General features: G+C 45.8%; 1 protein-coding gene across 1 annotated transcript in view; it reads right to left on the bottom strand.

The window, feature by feature from the left end:
• The window catches only part of ablim3 (actin binding LIM protein family, member 3), a 91,323-nt gene that overhangs the window by 4,207 nt on the left and 72,562 nt on the right, over positions 1–14,554 (bottom strand). Inside the window, exons 14-20 of the mRNA XM_066717074.1 lie at positions 13,235–13,285; positions 8,683–8,802; positions 7,935–7,999; positions 6,867–7,020; positions 3,069–3,098; positions 1,353–1,411; positions 1,036–1,096 (exon numbers count right to left, since the gene is read on the bottom strand). Of these exons, the coding sequence (XP_066573171.1) occupies positions 1,036–1,096; positions 1,353–1,411; positions 3,069–3,098; positions 6,867–7,020; positions 7,935–7,999; positions 8,683–8,802; positions 13,235–13,285 (540 nt within the window). The remainder of the gene's footprint in view (positions 1–1,035; positions 1,097–1,352; positions 1,412–3,068; positions 3,099–6,866; positions 7,021–7,934; positions 8,000–8,682; positions 8,803–13,234; positions 13,286–14,554) is intronic.

The raw sequence follows: 14,554 nt of genomic DNA, 5'->3' as shown, positions 1-14,554 counted from the left end.
TTGTCCCTGACATCCTTGGACAGCTCTTTGGTCTTGGCCATGGTGGAGAGTTTGGAATCTGATTGATTGATTGCTTCTGTGGACAGGTGTCTTTTATACAGGTAACGAGCTGAGATTAGGAGCACTCCCTTTAAGAGAGTGCTCCTAATCTCAGTTCGTTACCTGTATAAAAGACACCTGGGAGCCAGAAATCTTGCTGATTGTTAGGGGATCAAATACTTATTTCCCTCATTAACATGCAAATCAATTTATAACTTTTTTGAAATGCCATTAAAATTATAGACTGATCATTTCTTTGTCAGTGGGCAAACGTACAAAATCAGCAGGGGATCAAATACTTTTTTCCCTCACTGTACATACATACATACATACATACATACATACATCAATAAAAATCTACAGAATGACTCTGCTTTTGAGCCACGGAGGCAGCGAGGGGAGCAGGCTGATCGCCCCGGCTCTTATTTTCTGGGCCGACTGCAGGGTTTGACAGCTGGCGGAGGCCGCGAGAGATTTCTCATGTTGCCGTTGCGAATGAAGAATGTTTTTGCAGGCGAGGAGACTTCAACATTGCAAAGGGCTTTCATAACTCTTGGAGTGTGATCCATTATCATGAAGGAGTGGGCCTTGACCTTGTCTTGATTAAAACATTATATTAAAAATAAATAAAATCTGTTTTGGGAATTCTGGAACGGTGGGGAGATTTTGTTTTGCGGAAGATGCCGAGGCACTCCCTGTTGTTGTACATTTACATTGTGCGTTTGCAGTACTGGAGCCACACACTTGTCTGTGCGATACAGCCATCCCCACCAGTGTACTTGGTTTCGGTTTTATCCATATAGGTACACAAACAGCGGATCTTCCCATTAATTGCAGAGAAGGCTCTTGATACATCTACCTTCTTAATCGCATAATTTACTTTATTGTTTCTCACTGAAGTCAGTTAAAAAGCTGACTGGCAGTACACACTGTCAGATCTGCAGTGTGGATAGTAAGGTCAGCCATTTTATCTAAATGAAAACAACAAACATTTACCTCTGATCCCCCAGTTTACTGCATTGCTGCTGTCGTACTGGAAGTAGTCTGCACTCTGCGGCTAGAAGAGCAAAAAACAAAATAACAATTAAACACAAAACAACAAAAACCTGTCGACTTGCTGGTGTGTGCTGACTAGGGTATTATTACTATATCTTGTGCTTCTTTTACGAGGTAGCTTTATTACAGTCAGTTGATTTCTACAATACCTCAACCAAAAACAGGCTCTGGGGCTGCAGTGCATTGTGTTGCGCTGGGCCCACACTGACCCCTCAACCCCCAAGGCTGGAGGAAGCAGGAAGCTCGGGAAGTCTTACCCTGTGCAGGCCGTTTCTCCCGTAGCCTGGCAGGGAGGCAGACTTGGAAATGAAGGAGTCTACGAAACAAAAACACGAGAGCATTCAGAAACATTTACATAATTAACCCCCCTCCCTCACACGCACACACAGCATCTGCACTATACAAGCTTTTGTATTTAAGGAAACTGCTGGTCTTTTTTCTTTCATGTCAACAGCCTTATTCTACAGCAACGGTGGGTAGGGAGGATGAGGGCTGTGAAAAAGCGGTCATTTTAGTGTGTGTGTGTGTGTGTGTGTGTGTGTGTGTGAGAGAGAGAGGGTGTGTGAGTGTGTTCCTGTATTTGAGTGTGACTGTGTGTGTGCGTGTGTGATTTGGCTGTGTAAATGCTATCCTCTCCCTGAGCGATGTTCTCTACGTGAAGTGTAAACAAATTAAAAGAAAAATGGCAAACAAACAAACCCAAAATATCAGTATTGATCCATTCCATCACAACAGAGTATCACTGCACAAACACTGAGCTCTGGCTCCTCACAGGAAAGGGAACTGAAATCTTTCTCACCCCCTTGCAGCATTGATTGATGGATTGCTTAGCGGATGTCTTTACCCAGGTATCCTGCCGAGCAGTAGCTGACGACAGATATTTGTTACGCACTCATACACTCAGGCATTGGGTCTCAAATATCTATTCCACAGCAGGATTTTGAACACAAGCAGCTGCTTAATTGGTTAATTTATTTTATTATTTGTTATATGACAAATGGAACGGTTGCCTATTCTACAGCTCCTCTGTGATTACCAGCCTCAGACAGACTCTACTCCTGGACTGTGGCTGAAAAAAAGCATGACTAGGTTCAGCACCATTCCTCTGACAATCATCAAACTACAACCATCTCTCATGAACGCAGCACAAACTGTGGAGCTCCTCAGCTGTTTACTGGACCTTTTCAAATTCGAGGGATTTCTGATCAATGCAGATCAATGTACGGACAGCAGAGGGCGATATCTGCAAACCTAACCCTGTCTCTCAGCCCTGACCCCGTGCAGCTCAGCTGGGAACTTGGAGACACGCTCCTCTGGTCAATGCCGTCTTTAAACCTTGAAATTTGAATTTGCATGTAACACCCAACCCTGCCTCCAGCTCAGCCTGCTTTAATCCCTGGCTGTACCAAGCAACTCAGATTAAGGATCTGCCCTGAATTGCTATTAATACATGTTTAAATCCTCATTCCCCCTCCCCTGCTGTCTCTGTCCTTAATTTATGGTGGTTCCTTTTATATATATATATATAAATTGCAGAATAGGACCTCACAGCACCGATGCAAGTCGATTTGGCTGCTGTTTGGACTAGGTAGTATCTCAAGGAAATAAAGTGTGCATGGCATCTCACCTTATGATTGTATAGTAGCAGTGCTGATATTATTATTATTATTTTACAATGTTGACTAAATAAATACATCAAACAGATCAGTTGCGAATGATAAAACCATTGAAACTATAGTTAAATAGGTAGATAGACAGACAGATATATAGGATAAATAGGATAGAGGGATAAATAGATATATAGAGAGATTATTCACTTATTCATTCATGCATTCATAAATAATGACTAAATAACAATGTAGTCCCCTGTGTGTTCTCTCCCCACCCATGTCAGTTAACAGAGGTGTCACCTACAATCACTTCGCCCATCTCTGGGCTTCGGAAACACAAATCGAACCTGTGATGGGACTCACCGCTGTCCACAGTGTAGTGTGACCGAGGAGCTGAAATGAAAAAAGCAAAACACGATCAGACCTGGAACAGCATCCTCTAAGAGCAACAACAGCAATATAGCTCAGTCTCTACTCAATCTGTAGCCACGTGCAAAAATCATTAGCGTACATATCTAATTTAGCGCTTACTAGTACCAGTAGGCAGATACAGTATAACCAGTTCCCCCAAACCTAAGTATTTTGTTCTTAATTTAATTTTTGGTTCAGGTGAGAATTCATATAAGTTATAAGCTGACAGATACATTTTTTTTCTGGGCTAATATATATACATATACATTCAGTATATGCATGGCTGTGTTTTGCAAGTGTACATGTAAAGGTGTAAAGTTCATACACGTGCACAGAAAGAAAGTTCCCACACATTTGCAGAAAAACATGTTTGCATCACCTAACAACCTATTGCTGTCTCTGTACATTGCCTTGTTTATCCTCCTACACAAGTGGGGTCTAAAAAGAGTCTATTGCAGGTCATTTCTGACAACACTATTATAGACTAAACAGGCAGCGCACATGCACACACACACACGCCTACGAACGACTACACAATCTTTAAAGAGCCCTTAAAGATCCCAGTGGTACAGATGAATGATCTGAGAGCTCTATCACTGACACTGTAAAGCTCTCACAGACTGCTTGCCCTTAAAATAGGCCAGCGACAGTACAGCCTTGACTTCTGCAGTGTCTGTGATTGACTTCACGAGGAGATCTGGTCCTGCTGTGTAAGCTACCGCACCAGACTAATATACATCCTGTTGAGATATTGACCAGCCAGCCCCGAGATCAGCATTAGTTATGAGCACTTCCTGACAACAACAAACAAACATTTCTCATAATAAATAAGTAAATAAATGAATACACTGTACATCCAGAAACTAAGGAGCGCGTCAAGTCTTTGAATGAAGCCGAGGTGTTTCTGTAAAGAGCAAAGGCGCAATATTATATGACACGAGTAGCTGGACTTTGAGGTGGAAGGAGGGAACTGGTACCAATCCAAGTGGAAACATGACAGGGAAATTTAACTGAAACGCCCTGAGACGCAGCGTGACAACGAAACATCATTATAAGATTGATACTTCCTGATCTTTTTCAAAATAAGCACAAACAAATAGCTGACATTTGTTTGTTTGAGGTGTGACCTGATTGGCTGACTATTCTTCTGCTGGACGTCCGCTGCAGAGAAATCAGAAAAAATCAGAGCCCACCCTCAGGGCCCCAGCATGACCACTTGTACGATACTGTACATTCCACACGGCGCCCTTGTTAAACCAGAGGGTAGGTCAAAGCCAAAACCAATAACCAAATAAAATAAAAACACACAGGCGTCATCCGCAGCAGCGCTCTGTCTAATCTCTCTCTCCCACCTTGTCAGTCCAGCTCAGGCATTCCTGAACACAGACTCCCCCCCAGCCCTCTGATCCCATCGATTTCCCTCATGATAAAGCAAATTGCATCATAAAACATTTATAAGGCCGCTGGCGCTGCTGCAGCACCAGACTGGCCTTGTTCCGGTACTGAGAACAGTATCCCAGTGCATGGGCAGAGCTGGGCACCGGGAGTCTCAACCAACACACGGCTGGACTGCAGCCCTGACAGAGGCCGGCGGTGCGTGTTTCACTAACCGGGTTCCCATCTATCACAATGGAAGCTGTCTCAGAAAAAGGAATTCAGAAACCCTCAACCACGTGTCAGACTCCAGAAATAAAATGGGTGGGGGGTGACACATAAAGGGAAGCTATAGTTGAGAGAGAGGTAGAGAGAAAGATGGAGAGAGAGTGAGTGAGAGAGGACGATGGAGGGGGGGGAGTGGGACAGAATACATGAAAGAGAGAAACAGAAACGGAGGACAGAAACAGCACCGGGTAGAGACATGTGGATCGAAAACGAGAGGAGGAAGAGAGGGAAGGGAGGGAGAGCAATGCTACAAGAACAATCTGTACTTTAGCTTCAAAAAAGAAAATCCCAGCGAGCCCAGAGATGCTTACGAAAACATTGTAAACCACAGGCTAATCTTCCTAAATTCAGTCATCCAGTTAAATAGACGGAGGGATTTTCATTAAAAATTAAATCTGGCAGTCAAGTGTGTACTCCCTTAACAACCAGCTGGGTCAAACGAACCTGTGCCCTCATCTTTCCTCTAGAACGTGTTTTTTTGGAGGCCACATTTCATCACCACTTGTGCCGGGGGCGTTCAGCTCAGCCTGTCAAAATGCTACAGTCCCGAGCCGCCGAGTACTCAAGAAAAGGGTGCCCTGGCCACCTAGTGATTGTATGACAACCCAGATAAAACAAACTAACAGGTTGAGTCATCCTGCTCTCTCTCTCTCTCTCTCTCTCTCTCTGTATTTACCCTTCATTCTCCCTGCTGTCTAGCTGCCCCAGCACCCCACCAACTACGTGCTCTGCCGTGAAGTTTTTAATTAGGAGCTCAGCCAAGGAAGCCAAGGTCAGTGGGGATCGTTCCCTGGCTCCTCATCGCAGCGCTCACTCGTAACCCACGGTGTGGGCAGGGAGCCGCTGTAATCCGCTGCTCTCACTCAACAGAAACCCGAGCAGCCCTGGAGCCTCGAGGCCCCGGCCGATCGATTCACACAATCCGGGGTAGCCTGCATGCAAAAGCCCCTCCCGCTTCATTATTATTTTAAAACATGCTTTAGGAGGCTAAAACCTTCATAAGTGGTTGTGGAAAATCGTTAGCACTGGCCTTGTGAGTGTCCCAGGCTTTGCAGACAGGAACGTGCTGGAGTCCCGTGCCACTCATGTGCCTCTGGTGGGCAACTTTCTTTTCACACTGGTGAGTGCGGATTCCTCCTCAACACAGTGCCCAGTCCGCTGCTCACAACCCGATCCCTGGCACCCGACCCGTCCCATGCCCCGCACAGTGTGACTTACGCTACACGATATTTTCTCTTATATAAGCAAGTAGTTCTATTGAGGCTGCACGGGCAACATCGCAGGCTGGTGTTAGAAGGAGGAGGTTTGCCATTGCTGAGGAAATCCTGCGCTGTGCTCTGTATCGCCTGCTACGAGATCAGCTGCAGATCAATTGGCCTGATTTTGCCATTACCCAGCTGGCAGAGGGACAAACACACGCGTTCCTGCAGGGCTAGTTGAGCAGGACCACGGAGCCAACTGGCAACACTGCCTTCACTGTCTCATGGCAGCTGTGGGCTCGCTCCTCAAGAACGCACACCCAGGAAACAAACAATCCCTTTCTGTGCATCCTCACCTCGCGCAAATCAGCTGGACTCAGGCCCTGTGTGCGTGTCTGGGATGGAAATATTTGCTTCCATTTATAGCCATCAGCAAGACAAAATCTACATTGAGTAGCAAAACCAAGGATTTGTAAAGCAATACAGTTCACCTGGCATCGCAGCCCCATCCTTAACACAAGCCTCCGTTTACTGGGCACTCTGACCCAAACCCCAGCCCAGACCACAACGTGACCTCAGTTTCATCCCTCAACTTCACTAAGGGCAAAATTCATGGAAATTATTCCAAATAATGCTCAAAAACAACTGAAATGTAACCATAAGATCATCTCTTCCTTCATCTGTATTTCTCATTTCAGTAGTCCATTGTCAAATTCTAGATTTATGCATTCCGGGCACGTTTGCAATGATACCGTGGAAAAACCAAAAAGTTATAAACCAAATTAAAAGTGTAAACACTGCTATGGTGCTATAAATGCACCCCGGGAAACCGGCATGAGGGCAGCGCGTGACGGCGCTGGAGAAACTGAAGGCTCGTGTTCGCACTCACAGCCGTTCATGGAGGCTTCGTAGCCCATGCTGTGCAGAGTCTCTTTGCTGCCGCTGCGAGAGTGCCGCGCGCTGGCCCAGGGGTCGTTGTCATAGGAACCGGAGCGCGCCTTCATCTCCTCCTTCAGGATCATGCGTCCGATTCCACCCTGGATCTGCGGAGAGGCGGAGAGACACCAGTCAGAGGGAGGAGGGTTAGTGTTCATGCAGGGGAAAATCACAAGAGCGTTTTCTGGGGGGTGTAGGGACACCCCGCTCCCACACCTGAACCAGTCCGTGTCTGTGTGAGAGGGGCTGGGAAACGTGGCAGCCGCCTCTCCTCTGCCTCTGAACATCAGGGCAGTTGTATTATTACCGTATCCAGCATATGAGTTAACCTACTCTAAACACCCCTAATCTGTCTATCATTTAAACCTCATTCTCCATTATCACTCACTTACAAACTCCCCCCCCATTCTGGTGACGATGGACTTGTTGTGGGGCTTGTCGTTTGGGAATCTACCATGAACTCAAGCCCCACCTCTGCCTGGAGGCGGTGTCTGACGTGAGTCCGAGGTGAACCGGGCAGGCCACAGCTCCTCAAAAAGAACCGACGCGTTCATTCATCACAGAGATGAACCACAGGAATCTGGGCCAGGCAGGTCTCCCCTCGGGGACTCAGTGAAGAGCGAGTTTAGTTCCTCCTTGCCAGGCGCACTCCCACGTACGGCCGAGACAGCCGCTCCATCAATCCAACAAATCAGACGATTACCTCCACTGTCTGCGGCGAGGCTGCTCTGAGGCACTCCAGGCACAAGTGCAGCCAAACAAACAACCCCACACCCAGGGAGAGGCAAGCTCAGAGATCACAGAGGTGGGAATGAAGCCCCAGTGTGTTTTATACATTTTTGTATTTTTTTTCCCATTGTTAAAGAGTTGCAGTGTAAATTCTTTCATTCACAATTTCTGTCCGGATAAGCTTTAAGCCTTAAAGCAACGCATGCATAAAGGGAACACAAAATGTAAGAGAGAGTAGAGAGGTAGAGAGAGAGAGAGAGAGGGAGGGAGAGGAAGAGTTGCAGGGCCTTACCCTATGGAGGCTGTGGTTCCATCCATCCTCCTCTCCACCAGATGAAAACCTCCGAGCACGAGGGGCTGTGAGGGGGGGCGAGAAATTCAATATGTTTTGCCAGCTTTACTGAGGTGGATATTACATCATTGTGTCCTGTAACCCACAGTGCTGCAGCATCACTCAGACATTTTCATGTATCGCCTGTATTACACATGCTTTGGCAATACCAAATGCTAGCTCATGCCAATAAAGCTCATTTCAATTTGAGAGACAGAGAGCTGTTATTGGAGCTGGTTTATGCCATTTCCTTTGGCATGCAATGACTTGCAAATGTATACATTTGTTCTGCATCCTAAACAGTCTGGTCGCTCGGGCTACATCTGTGGTGAGTGACAATGCAGGAGAGTCCTTACTCTGGGCAATGTCCTCCTTTACAAAAACAACAGCCGCTCTGGTCGAGTCTGTTCACTGTTTATTACATCTAATCCACAAAGATTAATTTAGTCGTATCCCCAAACCACCGCTATTTTTTTTTTCCATAAATCAAAACACACAGCAATTACTTCGGAAAGTCAGCAGAGAATTGAACATCAACAAACACTAAGCCGACTGTACAGTTTTGAGTAGATTTGTGTAAGACACTCTACACCCCCCCAGCATGAGGACAGAACAATTGTATTCTTTGGTTTGGATAGGATAAAGACTGAATAATAATAATAATAATAATAATAATAAAGTCAGACCAGAGCAGGGCACTGTCCCATACCTTTAGGCGAGCCATGGTACTGGTAGTAATCGGTCTCAGTGTGCTGGTACTGGTCCGGGGAGTAGGCGCAGGGGTATTTAGACGAGTGAACTATGTCCTCACTCGTCTTGCTCTTGGTGGCTGTGTAGCGATGATTGTCTGTGGAGAGAGACGGACGCTGGTGTGAATGGTGGCCAGAGATGCAAACTACAGCACTGTCCCCTTGGTAGCTGCCAGCTGTGCCAAGGCAGATTCTGGCAGGATGTAGCTTCACAATCTAGCTTGAGGTCACCTCGCTTTTATTGATTTGCTGCAGTTAAGTAGTGTTTGAGCGTGTTCAGTGAACTTTCGTTAACGGGTTGTAAATATTTGTTTTATCCGTTTTTTTTCCTCGCCTGCGTGTTTCCCGTATTTTGAATTAAACACCCCAAGTATCCTACTGAGGAGCCTATGGTGGAATACATCTAAATCAATATCTGACAGATATGTACATTATTCCTTGGAAAGATGTTCCCCCCCAGCGTTGCTCCCAGCAGTGTCCAGGAAGTTGACCGCAACATTCCCAGAGACTGCAGGACAGTCCATGAGGGGGCAACCCTCACCAGCCCTCCCTGACTGGACGGGAGAGCTCTCCGAAACCGCAACACACAAATCATTGAAATAAGCATCAACGAAAGAGGGAGACATTCCCTGATGTTGGCAGTTATAGCTCCAGCATGGGACGTCAGATGAGACGCCTTCTGAGTCTCAATGAACATACACAAGCGAGGAATTTCTGTGCCAAACAATAAAAATCGGGTGAAAGCACTTTATTATTATTTTAACACCTGTCATAAAGAGCCCTTTAAAGCAAGGCTGAGTGGAGCACGGGGCTCTTCTGTAGTGCTGGGTAAGATCAGGGTAAGCCGGTGGCTACAGGGCTGTACTGTCCAGCCATTTGATTAAATTGTCCTTCATGTTCTAACAGTTTCCGAAATGATTTGAATCTGTGAACGTCACAGCAGGAACGTATCCTCCCACTCACAGGTCCTCCAGTGAATCAGATTTGAATATAATGTTGAAAATGTACTCTGATGGTTTACGTCGGGCTAGGTTGTAGGATAATTATTGCATTCGGCCTCAGCTGTGCGGTTTGTGTCAAAGCAAGACATTTCAAATTCCTCCACTTTTTTAAAGTTTGCAACAAGCAGAGTCATCCGTGCATGGAGCTGGTGGCCTAGATGCAGCGAGGCAAGCGAGTGTGCGCCAAACCGTGGCTCTCTAGATGATTTAGAGCGTGAGACTTGACAAGCGGTCCAAAACAAAACGACACATTCGTAAAAACAAATAAATAAATAAAGCGGCTCTGCTGTGACACGAGCAGGACCAGTCTGCGTCAGGCTGAGGTCTACTGTTCTGGTGCAGAGCATCGCGCCGCCTCCTTGGAAGAGAGCAGGGGGGTGGAGGTCGAGTAAATTTGATCTTGACTTCCAGATGTTCAAACCTTGCCATTACTTTTTTCCCTCCGTTAAATGTCCCTTCTTAAATATTGATGAATAAATACATAATTATATATATATGTTCGTACTGCGTGTATATTCAGAAAGACACAAAGTCTGTGTTTAGTATCTGAAAGACAGACAGACAGTGGGAACAAAGAGGTACTTACAGAAGAAGACAGTTGACCGAGGAAAGAACAGCAGTGGGTAGAGGGAAAGAAAATTAAGTGATAAGAAAGGAAAAAAACAGAACAGAAAGGGAACATTAGCGACAGGTCCAGAGGAAACGCACAGTTAGAGAGCCAGGCGGGGGCCCACATGGAAGGAAGATCTTGAACAGATGTTTTGGCATAAACGCTTAAAAACAAAGAGGAAGATCAATGTCAAATCTCTGGCTGCCTGAGTACATCAGTGAAAAAATCTTTGAAGCTAGTTTTATTTAAATATGTTTCAGAATGCCTCTTCCATGTGGGCAGTTAAGGGTTAATTTAACTTGTGCATTACAGGCCTGAGGTCAAAGGTGAAGAAAAAGCCACCTTAAACGAGGCAACTTCAAAGATGTACTTAGTTGCTATGTTTGCCTGCATAAACTGTAGATCGAAATTAATTATAAATTTCAATGCAGTCATATCTAATTGTGTAACAGAAAGTTCAGAGATGTCCTGTATAAACCGTCTACAAATGTGTTATCCACTGTGAGTGGAGAGGGTTAGCACCCCCAGAGCAGACCTGCACAGTGCTGCTATCTGCACATCACAGCTGGGGGAGAGATTGCAGTCTGGTCCCTTCCTGGGATTGAGGCAGCTGCATACTCCTCCCTCACGATGGCTAATATCCTTGATAGCTTTCCATTTGTTATCTGCGCCCTGCTAATTACTCAGCTATCTCTACCCTGTGAGCTGAAGAGTCATCTTTCTTTATTCTATGCGAGTTTAAAGGGCGCTGGGAAACTTTTTTTCGCATTGAACGTCAGCTTCCTTTGGCCGTGCACGTCTCAAGAACGAGGAGATGGAGGCGTGGTGCTCTTCAGAGGTTGTGTACGCAGGCAGCTTTTACTGTGGTTATCTCAATGGTACTTTCTCTTTTCTGCTTCATTCTTGCCCAGAAAGATTCCCCTTAGGCTTGTGTTCGGGGCTCTGTTTTCAGCATTGTTACCAAGGATATTTATTTATCGAACCATAAATGGCAAACGGGACACTTTCTTCCTTAATAATGTAGTTGGATAACATCTAGGGATGGTGTACTGGATAACCACTGAATTCACCTAGAGAGGCAGGGACAGGTGTCCAGCAGTGGTGGCTGGTTGGCAGCTCACCTTGGACTTTATAATGCCCTGCTGTGGGAACTGCAGATGAGATACAGGCTCCAATAAGTCCCCTGGCTGATAGTTTGCATGACACTGTGATCCACAGCTATAATCGTATTCACCTCAAGACTGCAGAATTGAAGACGTATTTTTCTAAATATTTTTTTCTAAAACACTAATGCCCCATTGACTGCAGACCTGTAGCACACACACCTACCGTGCACATCCACAGAAACACAGAACAGCACACACGGACATGCACCACTAGGGTAAAGATGCACCCTGCTTTTTTTATTTTTTCCTTTGTAATAATATGATTATTTTCCAGCCGGCGGGGCCAGCGGTGTAGAAGACCGATTGAAAGTGAAGGTTTTCTTGGTTGTGACCCTTCATGTGATTCTCCATCATATTTTAGGTGCAACAAAAACAACGGCAATTAATTAAATTAAAAGGAAAGAAAAAGGAAAAGCTGTCAGTGCATCTTTAGACACTGGCACCAAAACACAAATACGGACACACACTTTGTAATGTACCTCAGCTAGAGACTAGGGGCTCAACTCAAATAGTGTTTATTTCTACGAGCAACGTCATCCCTCAGATTGAGCAGGGCAAAGGACACTGCCTGAAGTATGGGGAGTGCAGTGTACAGCTGACAAACAGGACCACAGAATCCTGTACCAGAAACGGCACCTACAGTAACCTACACGCCTGCTGCCATCAATGGTGTAAACACAACAGCTTCAGAGCAAAGGAGTCTTTGGAAGATTGTTTTCAAGTGACAGGATGCTGTTTGCCCCCCCCGCTCCTCGTACGGGTACCATGATCCAAGAATCTCCACAGGCATCTGATGCAAGAGTCCATGGTATGGGCTCCACTACTATAATAAAAGGACTATTTTCTATTCTTTTTACATATATATGAATATTTAATTGAATATTTTATTTTCTCAATATTTTTTACACAGGCTGGAAGCAGCACAGTGGGAGAAAAAATACTTCCAAGGATTTGTTGTCTCTTTATCTGGCTCTGCACATCTCAGGTGGCTGTGGGGGAGGGGGCTGTGTGTGGAAGTTAAACCCTAGACCTCGCTGTTGCTGTTACAGTGGAAGCTGGAAAGTCTGGCTTGTTTGTAACCCAGTGAAGAAACTACAATGGAGCTGCCCCACACCGCACAGCCATGCGTCAGTCACTTGTGGCTTTCATGTTCCTTTTTAAAGCTCAAACCCTGGAAGGTGTCATGCTGGCCATGTTTCCACCAAATACCCACGGCTAATAACCCTTTAGGACTGCTGCTGGAGCCCCTAATGTATTTAAGGAGCTTTGGATGGTTCACTCTTATTAATGAGTGAAGATGGACAGGTAAAAGGGGGCAGGGGGAGGAGCTTTTTCTGAGAAAGAAATCAGACCTTAAATTAAGGTGTTTTCCTTTCTGGATGAGCAATGGGATACAAGGTAGCAAAGGGGGAATTTTAGTAGTTATCTGTAACAGCGAGAAGCTGCTGCTACTTGGGAATGGACAGCACCAAGCGGGTGGGAAAGCTGTGGATTGTTCCTTGCCCGTGTATTTCGGCAAAGGGGAGAGAACACGGTCAATGGCGAGCCGCAGGTTTGGTGAAAACATTACAGCACACAATTCCCTCCTAACAGCGAATGCGACCCAGAACCAGTGGACTTTCCAGCGGCTGGAACGGATTGAAAGAACAGCCTTCTGGAACCGGGGAGAGCAACTGAGACTGACGAAATCTCCCACCCAGGCTACAGTCTAGAGCAAAGCAGGGGGACACAATACCATGTCTCTTATAGATGGGCGGTTTCCTGTAGATGTTTGATTCTCCTGTGGCTGAAGACAGAAAGAGAAACGACAGGTGAAATATGGAAGAGGAAGACAGGAGCAGACAGGGGACAGGGTAAAAGCTTGTGCTGTTTTATTCTGTGTTAAGATCTCAAGCTACCTAAGTCTCTCATTAAACATGTGTTGTTCTGTAACTGGACAACAGTACAGAGGACTGTCTAACTCTGAAAACCAAAAAAGCAACAATAATAACAAACCAAAACAAACATAAAGATAGCATTGTTCCCGGCATGGCTGCTGAAATGACTATAGAAATGGGAAACATGTATCCCAAATGTTGTTTTTGCATAGAGGACACTGACTCTGAGAAATAGGCTCCTTTATTAAGGTCAGTAAGAACTACACTTATGAGAAACCCAGCCTACCGGAGCAGTTTATTAACACAGGGAATGTGCTCTCCTGCTGCTACATAGGCAACTAGACTCCACTGAAACCAGGGGCACAAATCTCCTGCTGCATCTGCCTTGCTTCTTTTATCCCTTAAACACCAACATACAATAAAAAGAAAAACCCTTTCATATTTTCTCTGCTGCCCCCCCAGAACAAATCTCTATTATCGTGAACTGAATCCTTTGTTTCTCCTTGTGATTTTCTTTTCTTTTTTGTTTGTTTTGTTTTACACTAGCGTGTGCTGCTGCCAAGCCAAGCAAACAGTCAGATATTTTTCCTCCCCCTCCCAGCCTTGGAGCCCCTAAAAGAGCAAGCACCGAGGGGGGGAGTGGGTGATACAGCAGGAGGCGGGGTGTTGCCTGGCACTCACACTTCAGTCTGATGAGAGCGCATAAAAAAACAAAAACAAAACAAAAAAAAACCCGGGAAGCTGCTTCCTGCCAACCAACAAAGACTCCCCGATGTGGAGATGAAAAGATCGCAATTTACCACACGGAATAATTTACAGCTCAAACGCATCCCCCGAGGCGCTCGACCCTCAGATCTGCACTGAGTCCTGCACGGTAGAGGAGGCGCAGACAGTGGCGTTTGGGGGGGGGGGAATAAAAACAAACAAACACGTGGAGACGGTGCGTGAGGGGCCAGCTGCATCCGCCACCTGACAGGCCACCTGATTTAGACACGATTAGCTGCCGGTCGTCACATGTGACCAGTCGGCACTACGTTGCAGCCAAATTAATAAAACCAACATGTAACATTGAATGTGATGGTCGCGTAACTCGCAATATGCATATGCATGAGTGTGGGATGTGGGTTGACACGCGTGGTGGTGAGGCCTAGCTTGCTGGATGCTGTGTGGAGTGTAGG

Source organism: Amia ocellicauda, chromosome 11 (genome assembly GCF_036373705.1).
Source record: "Amia ocellicauda isolate fAmiCal2 chromosome 11, fAmiCal2.hap1, whole genome shotgun sequence".
NCBI lineage: Eukaryota > Metazoa > Chordata > Actinopteri > Amiiformes > Amiidae > Amia > Amia ocellicauda.
This window is presented reverse-complemented; position numbering and strand designations above follow the sequence as displayed.